The 15378-nt window shown below is 46.2% G+C and overlaps 1 protein-coding gene and 1 long non-coding RNA gene across 9 annotated transcripts in view; one reads left to right on the top strand and one right to left on the bottom strand.

The window, feature by feature from the left end:
- Positions 1-704, bottom strand: part of CAMSAP2 (calmodulin regulated spectrin associated protein family member 2) — a 116408-nt gene extending 115704 nt beyond the window's left edge. For all 7 annotated transcript variants that reach the window (XM_062211566.1, XM_062211567.1, XM_062211568.1 and 4 more), the window contains exon 1: positions 476-704. In XM_062211566.1, coding sequence (XP_062067550.1) covers positions 476-614 — 139 coding nt within the window. In that variant the 5' untranslated portion in view covers positions 615-704. The remainder of the gene's footprint in view (positions 1-475) is intronic.
- Positions 705-1583: 879 nt separating this feature from the next.
- LOC133773976 (uncharacterized) overlaps positions 1584-15378 on the top strand; it is a 74396-nt gene continuing 60601 nt past the window's right edge. For both annotated transcript variants that reach the window (XR_009867985.1, XR_009867986.1), the window contains exons 1-2: positions 1584-1815; positions 3258-3448. This is a non-coding gene — a long non-coding RNA (uncharacterized LOC133773976). The remainder of the gene's footprint in view (positions 1816-3257; positions 3449-15378) is intronic.

The raw sequence follows: 15378 nt of genomic DNA, 5'->3' as shown, positions 1-15378 counted from the left end.
AACAGGCCACCGTCCAGCCAGCGGAGCCTGAACAGCGGCCATCACCACAAATGTCAAAATCAATACAGCGCTGCGTGCCCTCCGCCTCCTTCCACTGATGAAGGAACCAGCTCGGATTTCTTGGTAGTGTGGTCGCGATCAGGACCGAGGGGAGGAATGGATGCAGCACAGTGAGAAAAAAATGCACTAATTAAAATCTGCGTGGAAAACACGACAAAATTCCTCAGTGATTAAAAAATAAGAAAAGAAAAAGAAAAACACTTCTGCTACCCAACAAAAGGAACCGGGCCGAAACCCACCTGCCCATTCAAGGGCCCTTTCTCTGAAGCCCAAACCGGCCCTCTCTGCTCTTTCTGGCCTCCCCTCCATCGCCCTGAACCTATTCGAGAAGGCACGCGTGGAGGGGGATGCACGGCTCGGGAACAAAAACCAGGATGTGCAGGTCAGGAGGAGGAAGAGGGAAGACAGCACTGACCTGTTCCAAAGGCTTTGGCCACCAGCCAGGCCAGATTGCAGGCGATTTTGGCCCTGGAGAAATCATAGTGGTCAAAGGGCTTGATGGCTGGAACAATGAACGTCTTCTTCAGCTCCCGGGGGTCCGCAGCATCCCCCATCTTTCCCGGCGGCGGCTCCTCGGGGTGTCCGCACTCCCACCTTCACATGGTGTGGCCTCGCCGCGGCGGGGGGGCAGGGGCGGCGCGCTCAGACCGTCAGGGCCGGGGCGAGGCCGCCCGGCCGCCGCCGCGGGAGAAGACGCTCAGCTGTCCGCGCCGCGAGCCTGCCGCCTCCCGCGGGAGCCGCCGCCGCCGCCGCCGCTCGCGGGCATAGGAATGTGGCGGCGCCGCGTCCGTCCGTCCGTCCGTCCGCGCCCTCCGGGCCACGCGCCCCGCGAGCGCGCGTGTGAGCGAGGCCGCCTCCCCTTTGTCTCGGTGGAGGCGCACGGGCCTGGGGAGGGTGGGGGCTGGCAGGGCCCGGAATTTTAAGGGCGGGGGGCGGGGGAGTCCTGCACAATCACGTTGTGGAAAATGTCCCCGCCATCGCGGGCCCGCGCGCCCTCGCCTCAGAGCCGGGCGAGCCCTCAGGCCGCGCGGGGCTCCGGGGCCGGCGGCCCCCTCAGCGCTGCCCGGCCGCCGCCGACGACGCCGGGAAAACGTCAGAAAAAAGAAAAAAAAAAAAAATCACTGCGGCTCGCAGGCCGCCGGCCGCCGCCTCAGCGCTGCCTCCGCCGCCGCCGCCCGGCTCTTCCTCCCCGCCGACGGCCAAGGCGGTGGCCCGGGAGTCGCCGCAAATCCCAAGCCCTCAGCCCCTGCCTTATCAGTTACGTCCTTGTAATTTTTTTTCTCCCCTCCCGGCTCCTGCGGCCCGGCCCCGGAGCTCCCCCTCAGCCGCCGCCGCCGCCGCTGCGGTTTTCCGGCTGCGGCGCTGGACGGAGGGAGCCGCTGCGGGCCCCGAGCATGCGCACTGGCGCGCACGGCCCCCGCCCGCACGCGCCCCGCCCGCCGCCGGCGCACTGAGCATGCGCAGCCTCGTTCCGGCCGGGCGTCGGGAGTGTTGCTCGAGTGGACAGCGCCCGCGTCCTCGCCTCGGCCGCCGCGGCCGCTGCTGGCAGAGGAAGGGGAAGGGAGGGGAGGGGAGAGGGAAACCTCGCCGTGGCGTTCGTAGTCTCGCCACACGCTGGCTCAGCGAAGAGAACTGATTTGTTGAGAGTGTGGCGCGCGCTCTGCTGCGCACTTGACCCGCGCGACCCTGCCTGGTCCTCGCAGTGACCCTGAGGGGCTAGGGGTTATCTCTGGCTGACCACGAGATTACGGAGAGGTGAGGCGACTGGTCACCCACGGGCTTACCCGGGACGGGATCTGTGGCGCTGCAAGCCCGTGTCCATTTGGTGAAACTCTCCGCTTGCGCGTTCTAGGTCAAGGGGCACCTCCGCCCAGGCCGACCCCTTTGCCTCAAAGCAAACGGATGTCCTTGGTGATCTGGCCTCAGCGAAGCTTTACGCCTTTGTCTTCTCGGCCTGTCATCCCAAAGGGACGCGTGTGCTTGTCCATCGTGGTCCCTCTGTCCACCTGGCTTGCTCCTCCTCGACCTTGCGGCCTCTTCGCCGTAGTCACTCCTTCCAAGAAGCCCTCCCTGATAGCTGCTGCCAACTTCGCAGTCAGGGCTGTCACACGGGTGCCTCCCAAAGCACCCCGTTGTTCTGTCATAGCACTTCCCACGACTATGGCAGTCATCGCTCACTTGTCTGTCCTAGACAACATGGTTGGTGGCAGGGTCTCTATCCCCAGCACCTGTATCGTAGTAAATGCTCAGTTAATGTTTAGAGTCTGAGGGTAACGAACTTGTTGCATTGAACACATACTGAGCTCACCTGATTCACTCATCCCACAGCATTCCATTTTAATACATTTTCTAATGTTGATCATAAAATCTTGTATTATCTTCATTTTACAGATGAGAAAAGCTCAGAGAAAATTGAAATTAGCCCACATCACACAACTCGTAAAGGCAGAACCAAGATTTAAAATAGCACTATCAGACTCCAAAGCCCGTGCTTTCAACTACTTTTTTTGTGCCTCTTTTGTTCTCTACTATCTAAAACGGCAGTTCTACCAGCTAGCAAGCCCCTCGGATTCTGTTGAATTCCTCCCTGAACCTGGTGGGACACTACACATAAGACCTGCCAACAGTCTGAGATAGGATAAGAACATACGTGATGCTAATAATATGCTGCAGTGTGGTTGATGTGATTTTTTTTCAAGAATCAATAGTGTTTTCCTCATTAGCAAGGCCCTTTGCTAGATCACATAGGAATAGTAAAACTTGCATAGACAGTAGTTCACAAAGCATATTCATATGAATATTAATTTCCAGGGGCCAACATTGTGGTGTAGTAGGTAAAGCTGCTGCCTTTGACACTGGCATCCTGTATGGGCGGTGGTTTGCATTTCAGCTACTCCACTTCTGATCCAGCTCCCTGCTAATGCACCTGGGAAAGCAGTGGAAGATGGCCTAGGTGCTTGTGCCCCTGCACCCATATGGAAGACCCAGAAGAAGTTCCTAGCTCCTGGCTTTGGCCTGGCCCAGTCCTGGCCATTGCAGCCATTTGGGGAGTGAACAAGGAAATCTCTATCTCTTCCTCTCTCTGTCTCTGTAACTCTGCCTTTCAAAACAAACAAATACACCTTTGAAAAAAAAAAGAAAACTAATTTCCACATCCATTCTACTAAATAAGAATGATTATTATCTTCTAATTCTAGATACAGGACTGAGGACCGTGGAGGTTATGTGACATGGCCGAGATTTCGTAATTGACGCATAACCAAGTCTGGCTTCAAATTCAAGCACAAATCTGGCTCCACTCTTCAAGCACCTTTCCCTGTGCCTGCTCCCTTTCTGGACCATGGAGGCCAACAGTGTCCACAGATAAATACAATACAATGCAAAAGCGGTGAGTACTGTAAGACAACACGTGCAGAGAATATATGTGCCTAGGTAGCCTTGATGAGTTCTGTTAAATGTAATATCACGTACAACTTCAACTGGATTCTCAGGCACACAAATCAAATTATCAGAAACCTATGGCCTAGAAAGGTTGAAGAGAGATGCTAAAGTCTTTTGCCAGTCGTCATAATAATCTGTGAGGCCATTCAAGGCTCTCACGCCTAATCACCTTTATATGCCTGGGACCTAGAACAGTGCTTTGCTCAGTGGGTTCTGGGTAAGTGCTTGTTGAATTTCATTGAAAAGTATTTCAAGCTAGGTAAACAAGATGAGGAAGAGAAGGAAACAAAGACAGCTACTCCGACTTGTCCTCTGACTCAATGGTGGTGCTTCAGCAGGGATGGTGTTACTTTGACCCAAGTTGGGAAGCAGGGTGTTTGGGAAAGGGGGAAACATAAGTAACAAAGAGCAGCTGTTACTTTCAGGGAGGCTGTGAAATGACTCGGGGTCATAGGAGGAGGCCATTATGAACAGGGAAACACCCTGAGAACAAAGAAGAAGGATTCGTGTTCAGGGAGGCAGACACTGTAATAGAGTGTTCTTTGTGACACCTTCAGAATGATCCTTTCAGAACTGGAAATCTCTGTGGGATATCTCTGTCAAGAAGAAATGCTCTCCCCAGCCTTCTTAAGGTATCGGACTTTGTTGAAAACAAAACCGAGGCCCAGTGGTTCTTTGGGCCTGCTTGTCCAACCGCACAGCTACTTTTTAACCCCAGGCTTAGGATCTCTGTGCACCGGGCAACAGTTCTTCACATTTCCAAATACCCAACCCTCCGTTCTCCATTTTTAAATGTTTTTCTCATTTCTCCTGGGAAATCCAGAGTGTGGCCAGATTTCTTTCCTTACGGCCATCTTCTATTTCTCTGTCATTGGATAGATTCCATAAGTTCATTCATTCATTCATTCATTCATCAGCCAGGAGTGATTGAGCACCCATGTGCTGAGGGTGCAGTTTTGAACAGGACAACTGAAGCTGCAAATGTTTAGTGAGACTACTTGGAGATCGTATGGCCTGAGCAGCCCAGATCCTGTTCCTTGTTGCGTGTGTATCTCTGTAAGCTAGAAACCTTGGTACTTCATCTATCCCCTCAAATGCAAAGAACTACTAAAGCAGTGAGCCCCACATTAAGACCTCATATTGTTTACTTAGATAGAAAGCGTGTATGCATAGCCTTTCAGTTAGTTACCCTCACAGCAGCTAACGTGGAGCACGTCCTATGGATCAGGCGCTGTCTACATATATTACTTTATTTCGTCTTCACCACAGGGATGTTATTATTCGCACTTGCTATGTTGAGCAACCAAGGGGCAAAGGTCTTAAGTGGTGAAAACCTTAGGTTATTTTGAATCTCAGGGAACCAGAAAAAGAAAACTTTGAGTGAACCAAGTTGAGAATGCCCAAGGGGGTGGAGGTGGGGGAAATGCTTAGCTAACTGACAACAGCAAGAGGTCAAGTTGGCTGAAGTGTAACAGCAGCTAATTAACCAATGTGCGACAGAAGAGTCTGTGCTGTGTATCTGACTGTCCATCATTTCTAGACACAGTTGTGGCTTTCATCCCAATAGCTAACAGATTTTTATAAGGATTACCTCATCAACCCTCACAACAATTCCAGTGAGGCTTGTGTGGTATGATGCCAAGTGTGTGGCTGGAACGACTGAAACACAGGCCGCATAACTTCCCAGGCTCCCACCGTGAGTCAGTGTCAGATACCAAACAGAGAAACCTGACCCTTGGGTCCCCAGGTACAGCACCGAGATTTCCCTGGGATGTGTTCCCTTTATTTATTCCCTATTCAAGCCACTCTCCCTCTGGCTCCAATAATGAGCAAGGTGTCCATCTTTTTTTTTACTTTCTTTCTTTTCTTTTCTTTTCTTTTCTTTTCTTTTCTTTTCTTTTCTTTTCTTTTCTTTTTTTTTTTGGCAGGCACAGTGGACAGTGAGAGAAAGAGAGAGAGAAAGGTCTTCCTTTTCTGTTGGTTCACCCTCCAGTGGCCGCTGTGGCTGGCGCGCTGCGGCCAGCGCACCGCGCTGCTCCAAAGCCAGAAGCCAGGTGCTTCCTCCTGGTCTCCCATGCAGGTGCAGGGCCCAAGGACTTGGGCCATCCTCCACTGCACTCCCGGGCCACAGCAGAGAGCTGGACTGGAAGAGGGGCAACCGGAACAGAATCCAGCGCCCCGACCAGGACCAGAACCCGGGGTGCCGGTGCTGCAGGCGGAGGATTAGCCTAGTGAGCCGCGGCACCGGCCAGGTGTCCATCATTTTTAAATACCACCGAAGACAGGAAAGTGTTGGGAGGTATCAGAAAGAACACAGGGCAGGAGTCCGGACTCTGGTTCCAGTACTGTTCATTTCTGCCATGTGATTTGGGAGAACACATAAGCCTTCTGTGCTGGCAGAGTTCCACTGCTGAAGAATGGGGTTCAGCCAGGCAGCTCCCAGGCTACCCCATGCCAGCAGTTTGTGACAGAAGGGGACATCTGTCTACATCAGCAGATGCCCACCATTCAGGATTTCAGTCTCTAAAGGAGGAGTGTATATATACTCATGGAGTATCCTGAAAATTCCCAGAAACCAGCAGAGTCATTGTGAGACCCAACTTTTTTTCTCCAGATGTTTTGGTAGCTTTGGTTCATTTGGATTCACAAGCTTCTTTACATATTCAAAATATAAATGAATGTTTTGTTAAACTAGCCTTTTCACTTTCCTAGCACTGTAGCTTGTGCTCTCACCACTCTACTGAGACTGCTCAACACTTCTTGCTGTGACTCTTAGGCTCCTGCTTCTGGGGCATGCAGCACCACTGGTGATCGCCCCTTGTTCCTAACACCATCTTCTCCGCCAGGTTCTGTGGCCCTCCAGCGGGCCCTTGATCCTCTCTCACTTTCTGAATCCCTTCTCTGCTGCCTCCCAATCTTTGCTTGCTCACCTGCCCAGTAGAGGGGCTACTCTAGACTTCATCTCTGAGCCCCTCCTTCCCTGTCTCTCCCTCCCTGGGATCACAATGCTGGTTTCATGGCAGGCAATTTTCTAATCGGTTTCTCTTCTCCTGTCCCCTCCCTTGAGGACTTCTTAATGCCTGTAGGTCATCTTCACCCAGATACAGACCTAGGATCAGATTCCACATGATCTAAAACAAGCTCACTTGATTTCCCTCACTTGGCTTCTAATCTCAATCTCTCCTAATGATGCTGTCCATTCTGTGCTTCAAATGGGTCATTCTTGAGATCCTCCCACCCTTGCTAATCCTACTCTGTCCAAGCAATCCACTTCCATCTACTCTTTTCCATTCCCATAAGTTTCTCATTTTTCTCTCATTCACTCCCATTTAAGTCCAGAAAACTTTTTTTAAAAGATTTATTTTATTTATTTGAAAGAGTTACAGAGAAAGGTAGAGACAGAGAGAGAGGTCTTCCATCCACTGGTTCACTCCCCAGATGGCCGAAACAGCTGGAGCTGCTCCAATCCGAAGCCAGGAGCCAGGAACCAGGAGCTTCTCCAAGGTCTCCCACATGGGTGCAGGGGCCTAAGGACCTGAGCCATTTTCTACTGCTTTCCCAGGCCATAGCATAGAGCTGGATCGGAAAAGGAGCAGCTGGGACTTGAACCAGCGTCCATATGGGATGCAGGTGCTTCAGGCCAGGGCTTTAACCTGCTGCGCCACAGCGCCGGCCTCAGTCTTTACTTTTGAATTTACAAGTGGACATCTTAATCTTCCCCAGTCTGAACTTTGATGATTCAACAAATATCCAGAGTCATAAAACTTCAGTGATTTCATACTATGTATCTGAAACTACTAGATCTTTCATAAACTGCATTTTCGTTATTTAAGTTTTCATTTATTTATTTCAAAGAGAGATTGACAGAGACTAAGAGAGCACACACATGAGCCTGCTACCATCTGCTGTTCACTCACCATGAGCCTGCAACAAATGGGCCTGGGCCAGGGCCAGGGCCAAAGCCAGGATCTGGGGATTCAACCCATGTCTCCATGATGAGTGACAGGTACCCAATTACTTGAGTTGTCACCACTGTCTCCCAAGGACTACATTAGCAGGAGGCTGAAATCAAGAGCTGGAGTTGGATATTGAGCTCCCACACTCCACTAGGCTAAACATTTGCCCACTGCATCTTATTTAAGCATAAAATAGCACGTAATATTCACAGGGTCTTCAAAAAGTCAAATGCTTATTATGAAAAACTGTTCCTGTATTTCCAAATGTTTTTGCACCAAAGTAAACATCTTTTAATTCCATTTTCCATGAACTTTTTGAAGTATACTCATAAGCTTCTACCTCGTTTTATAGATGGAAAATGGAGGCTCAGAGAGATTAGGGAAGCTCCTCAAGGTTTTACGAAAAAGAGCAAAACTGACACTCCAACTTACAGCTCCTGATTTCAAGTGCAGGAATTTTTCCATCCTTACCTACATGCTTGCTCACCAGAGAGAGTCTAAATGTTCGCCCTGCCTTTGGAGATCCTCTGTGAAATGGTCATACATATGTCCCCAGTATCCTTCTTATATCCAGATATATCAAGTCAGACTACCTTCAGAAGCTTAAAGATGTTTAACCCTTTCCAAGGCTTATTGGTTTGGCTAATCTTATTAACCTCCCTCTGTAATGCCCAACATGGGATATTGAAATCCACGTTTCAGCACCTGCCTTCAATGCCACCTCTTCCATGACCTTTCCCTATTCTACCCTTGGCATCCTTGATGTACCTGTGCTCCCTTACGGAAGGTTTTGTCTGACATTTTAGTTCTTTCTCTGCTCCCTAAGAAGAGACGATCTCACTCTGCTTCATAATCACCAGCAGAGTCTGGTAGGTAAGAGATCATAAGAAGTATTTGTGGAATGGATGAAAGAATTAGTGAATAAGCAGGTTTAAAAAAATACACATTTACACACATTCTAAATAAATTTCATTTCACTAGTTTATGTGGGAATCAAAAATGGGAAATTGATTACCTTAATTCAATGAGTGACCCCCAATGATTCCTAAACACTAGTTTATTGTGTTTGTTAGAATTTATCTTGAGGAAATGTACTCATTTTTTCATAAATTTTTTCCTCTATGGGACTATTTTTTATTGTGACATTATTTACTTCCTGCTATTTTCCCCCTATTAAGATATCCTTTCTTTTATGAAATACCAGTGAATGTACATGATGGTTGAGCTTTTGTATATCCTTTTTTGGTAAAATTAAAAAGTTGATAACTTCATGCTCACTCCTATCCAATTCATTCATCAGGGGAAATTTGGTTGCTTTATGAAATCCCAAAGTCTAGAGGTCATTGCTCTAACTGAACTAAGTGTTTTAACCTTGATTAGCTTCTTAAACAAAACTGGCTCCTAAACAGCATTTAGAAAAATGAAGCAGAAATCTAGTATTTTTGTGTATCCTAGTTGCCATGGAAACAGTTATTGTCATGGTTTCAGATACGTTGATGTTTGACCAAGGCATGATTTTCAGGCTGACAGTTCCTTCTTTCACAGTGTCTGGAAATGTCAGTTAAATCTTCTAGGGCATTAGCTAGGAGCACTGTTTAAACTTTTGTGGACTTCTTTTGAAATAGATTCTGAATCCTCAGTGGTTCATCCAAAGCAGTCATTTTGTTCCTTTCATCATGACCTACAGAAAGCTGGGAATATATGCTCTCCTTCTTTCTGGGATCCGGTCTCTTTAGTTAAGACGCCAGGAAGATTTTGAATATATGACTTTGATTAATGCAAATAAGGCATGGAGGTTTCCTTTTCCTGATTCAGTTTTCTCATCTGTTCCCCATCTTCCTCCTAATTTTCTAGATCAGAGAAATGTAACTTCCTGTTTAGTTTCTTTGTTGTTAATTTAAAGGTTCTGGATAAAACTAGAAAAGGAAAATTATAGCTTGACATTGAGAATTTGAAAAAGGCAAAAGCTTGTGGCATCCAAAATGATATTCTGTGTGGCATTTAGATAACTCAGAATGGTTTTTTTGCCATGTGAGAAACAGTTTACTTTTAGGTTATTCAAAATGAAAGCTGGAATTGGACATAAAAGAAAAACAACAAAAGGCCTTAGTAGGTCAAAAATGTGCTGAAATAGTTTTTCACAGTTCCAAAATAAAAAAGATTTCTTTAAAAATAGAAGCAATAGGCCGGCGTCGTGGATCACTAGGCTAATCCTCCGCCTGTGGCACCAGCACCCCAGGTTCTAGTCCCGGTTGGGGCGCCGGATTCTGTTCCAGTTGCTCCTCTTCTAGTCCAGCTCTCTGCTGTGGCCCGGGAAGGCAGTGGAGATGGCCCAAGTCCCATGGGCCCTGTACCTCCATGGGAGACCAGGAGGAAGCACCTGGTTCCTGGCTTCGGATCGGAGCAGCGCGCCACCCTTAGTGGCCATTTTGGGGGGTGAACCAATGGAGGGAAGACCTTTCTCTCTGTCTCTCTCTCTCTCTCACTGTCTAACTCTGCCTGTCAAAAAAAATTGTAGAAATAGAAGCAGTAGAGGCAGGCATTATGGCCTAGCAGGTAAAGCCACAGCTTGGGATGCTTCCAGCCCTGGCTCCTCTTCTTCCTACCCAGCTTCCTGCTAACATGCTTGGGAGGCAACAGATCATCTCCCAGGTACCTGGGTCTCTGCCACCTTTGTGGAGATCTGATGGAATTTTAGACTCCTGGCTTTGGCCTGACCCAGTCCTGGCTGTTGCAGGCATTCGGGGAGTGAACTAATAGATGGAAGATTGTCTCTCTCTCCCCCTGTTGCTCTTTCACATTAATTAATTAAATCTATTATATAAGTAATCTAAGAAAAGAAAAAGTGCTATAGTGCTTTTACTAATCCATTTAAAGTCTGTTTACTTTCATTTCTTACCATATTTTAAAAGATTTTTTTTAAAGATTTATTTATTTGAGAGAGAGGAAAGGCAGAAGCAGAGAGGAGAGAGAGAGAGAGGTCTTCCATCCGATGGTTCACTCCCCAGATGGCCTCAACGGCTGGAGCTGTGCCGATCCAAAGCCAGGAGCCAGGAGCTTATTCCGGGTCTTCCACATTGGTGCAGGGGCCCAATGACTCGGCCATCATCCACTGCCTTCCCAGGCCATAGCAGGGAGCTGGATTGGAAGTGGAGCAGCCGGGTCCTGAACCAGCACCCATATAGGATGCCAGTGGTTCAGGCCAGGGCATTAACCCACTGCGCCACAGTACTGGTCCCAAAAGATATTTTGTTACATTAAGTTAGTGAACATAATTAGACTAATAACAACTATTTGTAAATAGAATCAGGAAAAATATTTGTTGTTTTTACATAAAATTGGAAATCTAAAAACTGGCTGTGTTTGGCCTCACAATCAGCCCTTAAGGCATTTGGATCTGGCTAAAAAGCCCATGGCACGAAAAGCCAAGACACTGTGGCAAAAAATGACCTAAATGAAAGATCTCTGTGAGTGAGATCCCAGTGGAAAGAAGGAGCCACTGAAGAAGGAGGTACTTTTCTCTGAAGGGAGGAAGAAACTTCCACTTTCATTATGGCCTTTTCTAAATAATATCAGAGTTTGTGAACTCAAGAGGCTTCCATAGCCTTGGCAGCTCATGACAAGAGCCTTGGGTGATTACTGACACCATAAATAATAGTGTCAATTGTTAAATAAACAGCAGGAGTCACTGTGCACTTGTTCCCCATGTAGGACCTCTGTCCTTAATGTGTTGTACTATGAGAATTAACGGTAAAACTAGTCTTCAAACAGTACTTTATACTTTGTGTATCCATGTGGGTGCAAACTGTTGAAATCTTTACTTAGTATATACTAAGTTGATCTTCTGTATATAAAGATAATTAAAAATGAATCTTAATGAAGAATGGGATGGGAGAGGGAGTAGGAGATGGGAGGGTTTGTGGGTGGGAGGGTGGATATGGGGGGAAGAATGCTATAATCCAAAAGTTGTACTTTCAAAATTGATTAAATAAAAGTTTTCTATAAAAATAATAAAATAAAACAATGGTCCAATTTAAAAAAAAAACACTGCAGTTTCTCTGTTCAAATAAATATTAATATTGTTCATTAAAAAAAAAAACTGGGTGTGTGCAAATAGTAAACTATCATACCCTAAGTCTTGTATGTCAGTTTTAACAGTCACATAAAGGGGTGACCTAAGCATCTATACCTGTACATCATTACCTTCCATGAGCCAATTAGTAGTCTGGTAAAGTTTTTAGGGTGATCCTGGGAATGGGAGATGGAGCCGAGATGTGAGGGCGGGATTGGACAGGAGGTGGTAGTAGATACAGCCTGTTCCCAGATCTTAGCCAGCTTTTCTCGTCGTCTTCTGCTTTTTTTGTTTTAATTATGCTTGCTTCATCAGGAAAAGAGAAAGTGTACATAACAGGAAATCCTGCATCAATACAAAACAAAACAATGCATCCTTCTAATTACAACTGAGTGTATTTTAAAAATATTTTAAAATGGAATTTGAAGATGTTTATTGCCTTCTACTTTGGGTAGCAAAAGCATGCCATACATTGATTTAGTTTGGCCCTGTGAAATACACAAAGCAGAACTGACTAAGAAGCATTTTCTTATTCGCGGTCCATTTCTGAGGACTACATCATGAGCTGCTCCCTGGAATTAAATATTCCTGGCAGCAGTCAGGCACCGACTTCGTTTATCAGTTTTCTGCTCTCAGCATAGGCAGCAGTTCACCATTTTCCTTTGGACCCTTAACAATGTCCAGGCCTCCCGCAAGCCCGCCGGTCCCAGACGCCTTCGCTGACTTGTGGCCAACGCCGGGGCACGTGCACCATCTACTCGGGCGGTTTTCTGAGAATTCCTGAAAAACAGAAAGGTGGGGACAGAACTGTCCTGTTTTTCTGACGCTTCAGGAACGGCTTCAGCTTCGGACCCCACACAGGAAACTCGCGGCGTCCTTTGGCCAGCGCCGCCATGGCGTCGTGCGTCCGCGCACCTGCGGAGTCCCGGGCCCCAAAAATGGACCACAGTGAGGGTGCGGCTCAGAGGCGCCGCAACTCCACGGATTGCGGGGCTGAGCTAACCACCCCTGCCCGGCGCCAGACAGGAGCTGTGTTTTTTATATTTAAAATAATTTTTAAATTAAATTTTTTTTCTAGTGGTGGAAGCAATACATTCATTTGTTTAATTCAGAAAATACAGGAAAGAAAAAGGCAGAAATAAACATCTTTAATTTCATCACCCAGAGGAGGCCTTAGAATATCCTGCATTCGTTTGTAACAAAATATTGTTTATGACATTTGTAACATTTCTTTTACATATTAATATATTAATGTCCTTTTATATAAATAAATATTCATCTAAAACACCAATTTAATGCGTAACAGAATTTTGTTGTATGACACATCTTAAAAATTTTAATCAAGTCCCCGTTATAGCATATTTTTGCTACTTCCATATTTGTTTTCTGTTTAAAAGATTTATTTATTTATTTGAAAGACAGGGTTGGGGCCGGTGCTGTGGATGTAGCAGGTAAAGCCACTGCTTGCAGTGCTGGCATCCCATATGGGTGCTGGTTCAGGTCTCAGCTGCTACACTTCCAATCCAGCTCTCTGCTATGGCCTGGGAAGGCAGTGGAAGATGGCCCAAGTCCTTGGGCCCCTGCACCCACCTGGGAGATTCGGAGGAAGCTCGTTGCATCAGATAGGCACAGTTCCAGCCATTGTGGGTGGCCATCTGGAGAGTGAACCAACAGATGGAAGACCTCTCTCTCTCTCTCTCTGCCTCTGCCTCTCTGTAACTCTGCCTTTCAAATAAATAAATCTTAAAAAAAAAAAAAAAAAAAAAAAAAAAGGCAAGGTTACAGAAACAAGGAGAGACAGAGACAAAGACACAGAGAGAAAGAGAGATCTCCCATCCACTGGTTCACTCCTCGGATGCCCTCAGTGGCTGGGCTGGGCCAGTCTGAAGCCCAAAGCCAGGAACCAGGAGTTTCACCCAGGTCTCCCACATGGGTGCAAGTGCACAAGCACTTGGGCCATCCTCCACTGCTTTCCAAGGCCATTAGTGGGGAGCTGGATTGGAAGTGGAACAGCTGGGACTCCAGCCAGTGCCCAGCTGGGATGATGGTGTTGTAGGCGGCAGCTTTGCCTACCAAGCCACAACACTGGCTCCCTGCATTGTTATTTTAATTTGTATTGTTAATTGCAAAGTAGGAATAACAAAGATTTCTTCACAATTTTATTTGCTATTTTCTGTTATGGGAGCATATTTTTATTTTTCTATTAGAGTTTTCCTATTATGTGATAATAAATATATTGTATATTAAGTATATCAAGTCTTTGTTGGTCCAATGCAGTCATTTTTCCAAGTTCATCATATTTCTATGTTTGTTAATTGTAGCACGTTGGGTTGTGTCAGTTTTTCTATAGTCAAGTCTATCAACCTTTCCTTTTACACTTTCTGCTTTAGTTGTCAATCTTTGAGAAGTCTTTCTTCCACTGCCACCCCACCGGAAAGGTTATGTAAATGAATATATAACTATAATGACAGAGTGAATGAATGTATTGTCACAGCTCTTTCGTCTCCAGAGATACTTAGACTTTACTGTTTTGATCTCAGTAATATTTTTACTTTGTAGTCTAAGATAAGCATTTTTATCAGAATTATACCAATAATGTTGATTCTGAAGCTAGTATTTTTCAGAATGTGTGCCATTTAGGCTAATTTTTAAATTATATTCTTCTCTGCAGTTATGGTACTCTCATTTTTCCATTTTCTTTTGCTATCTTATTGAGAATATTGTTACTGGGATTTATTCTTTTCTATGCAAATTTACAACAAAGATGTTATTTAAAAAAATTTTTTTAAAGATTTTATTTATTTTATGTGAGAAGTAGAATTACAGATAGTGAGAGAGAGAGCCAGAAAGGTTTTCCATCCACTGGTTCACTACCCAAATGGCTTTAATGGCTGGAGCTGCGCTGATCCAAAGCCAGGAGCCAGGTGGTTCTTCCCAGTCTCCCACATGGGTGCAGGGGCCCAAGGACTTGGGCCATCTTCTACTACTTTCCCAGGCCACAGCAGAGAGCTGGATTGGAAGTGGAGCAGCCAGGACTAGAACCCATATGGGATACTGACACCACAGGTGGAAGATTAACCCACTGTACCACGGCACTGGCCCCAAAGATTTGATTTTTAATGCAATTTTTGTCCACTTCAAATTCTTTTATTTAAGTATCTATTTATTTAAAAGAACCACAGAGAGGGACAGGGACAGGGAGAGAGAGAGAGAGAGAGAGAGAGAGAGAGAGAGAGAGATCTTCTACCCACTGCCACAATGGCCAGAGCTGAGCCAGGCCAAAGCCAGGAGACAGGAACTTTTTCTGGGTTTCCCATGCTGGAAGCAGGGACCGACGCACTTGGGCCATCTTCACTGCTTTTCCCAGACCATTAAGCAGGGAGCTGGATCAGAAGTGGAGCAGCCAAAACTTGAACCAGTACCCGTATGGGATGCCAGCATTGTAGGCAGTGGCTTTGCCCACTATTCCACAACGCCGGCCCCTGTCAACTTCAAATTCTAACTGCAAGATCTTCTGCTATTGTTTTCATTTGTGGTTATTAACATTTGATTTTCCTGAGAAATATTTTTATAGCTCTAATTTTGTTTAAAAGATGTGACTTTTTGGGCAAAACTTTTTATCTTCTACAATTTTTGCTATGTATCTTTTAAAATTTTATATAGATTATTTTTATTTATTTGAGAGACAGATGGACAGAGTTTCCATGCTGGTTCACTACTCAAATGCCACCACAGCAGGGACCAGGCCAGGCCAAAGCCGAGAGCCAGTAACTAACTCCAGGTCTCCCGGTGAGTGGCAGGGGCACCAATACTTGAGCCATCATCCAAGATAAACATTAGCAGGAAATT

This window comes from Lepus europaeus, chromosome 14, assembly GCF_033115175.1.
Source record: "Lepus europaeus isolate LE1 chromosome 14, mLepTim1.pri, whole genome shotgun sequence".
In the NCBI taxonomy this organism is placed as follows: Eukaryota; Metazoa; Chordata; class Mammalia; order Lagomorpha; family Leporidae; genus Lepus; species Lepus europaeus.
Note: the sequence above shows the minus strand (reverse complement) of the source record. Positions and strands in the feature narration are given on the sequence as shown.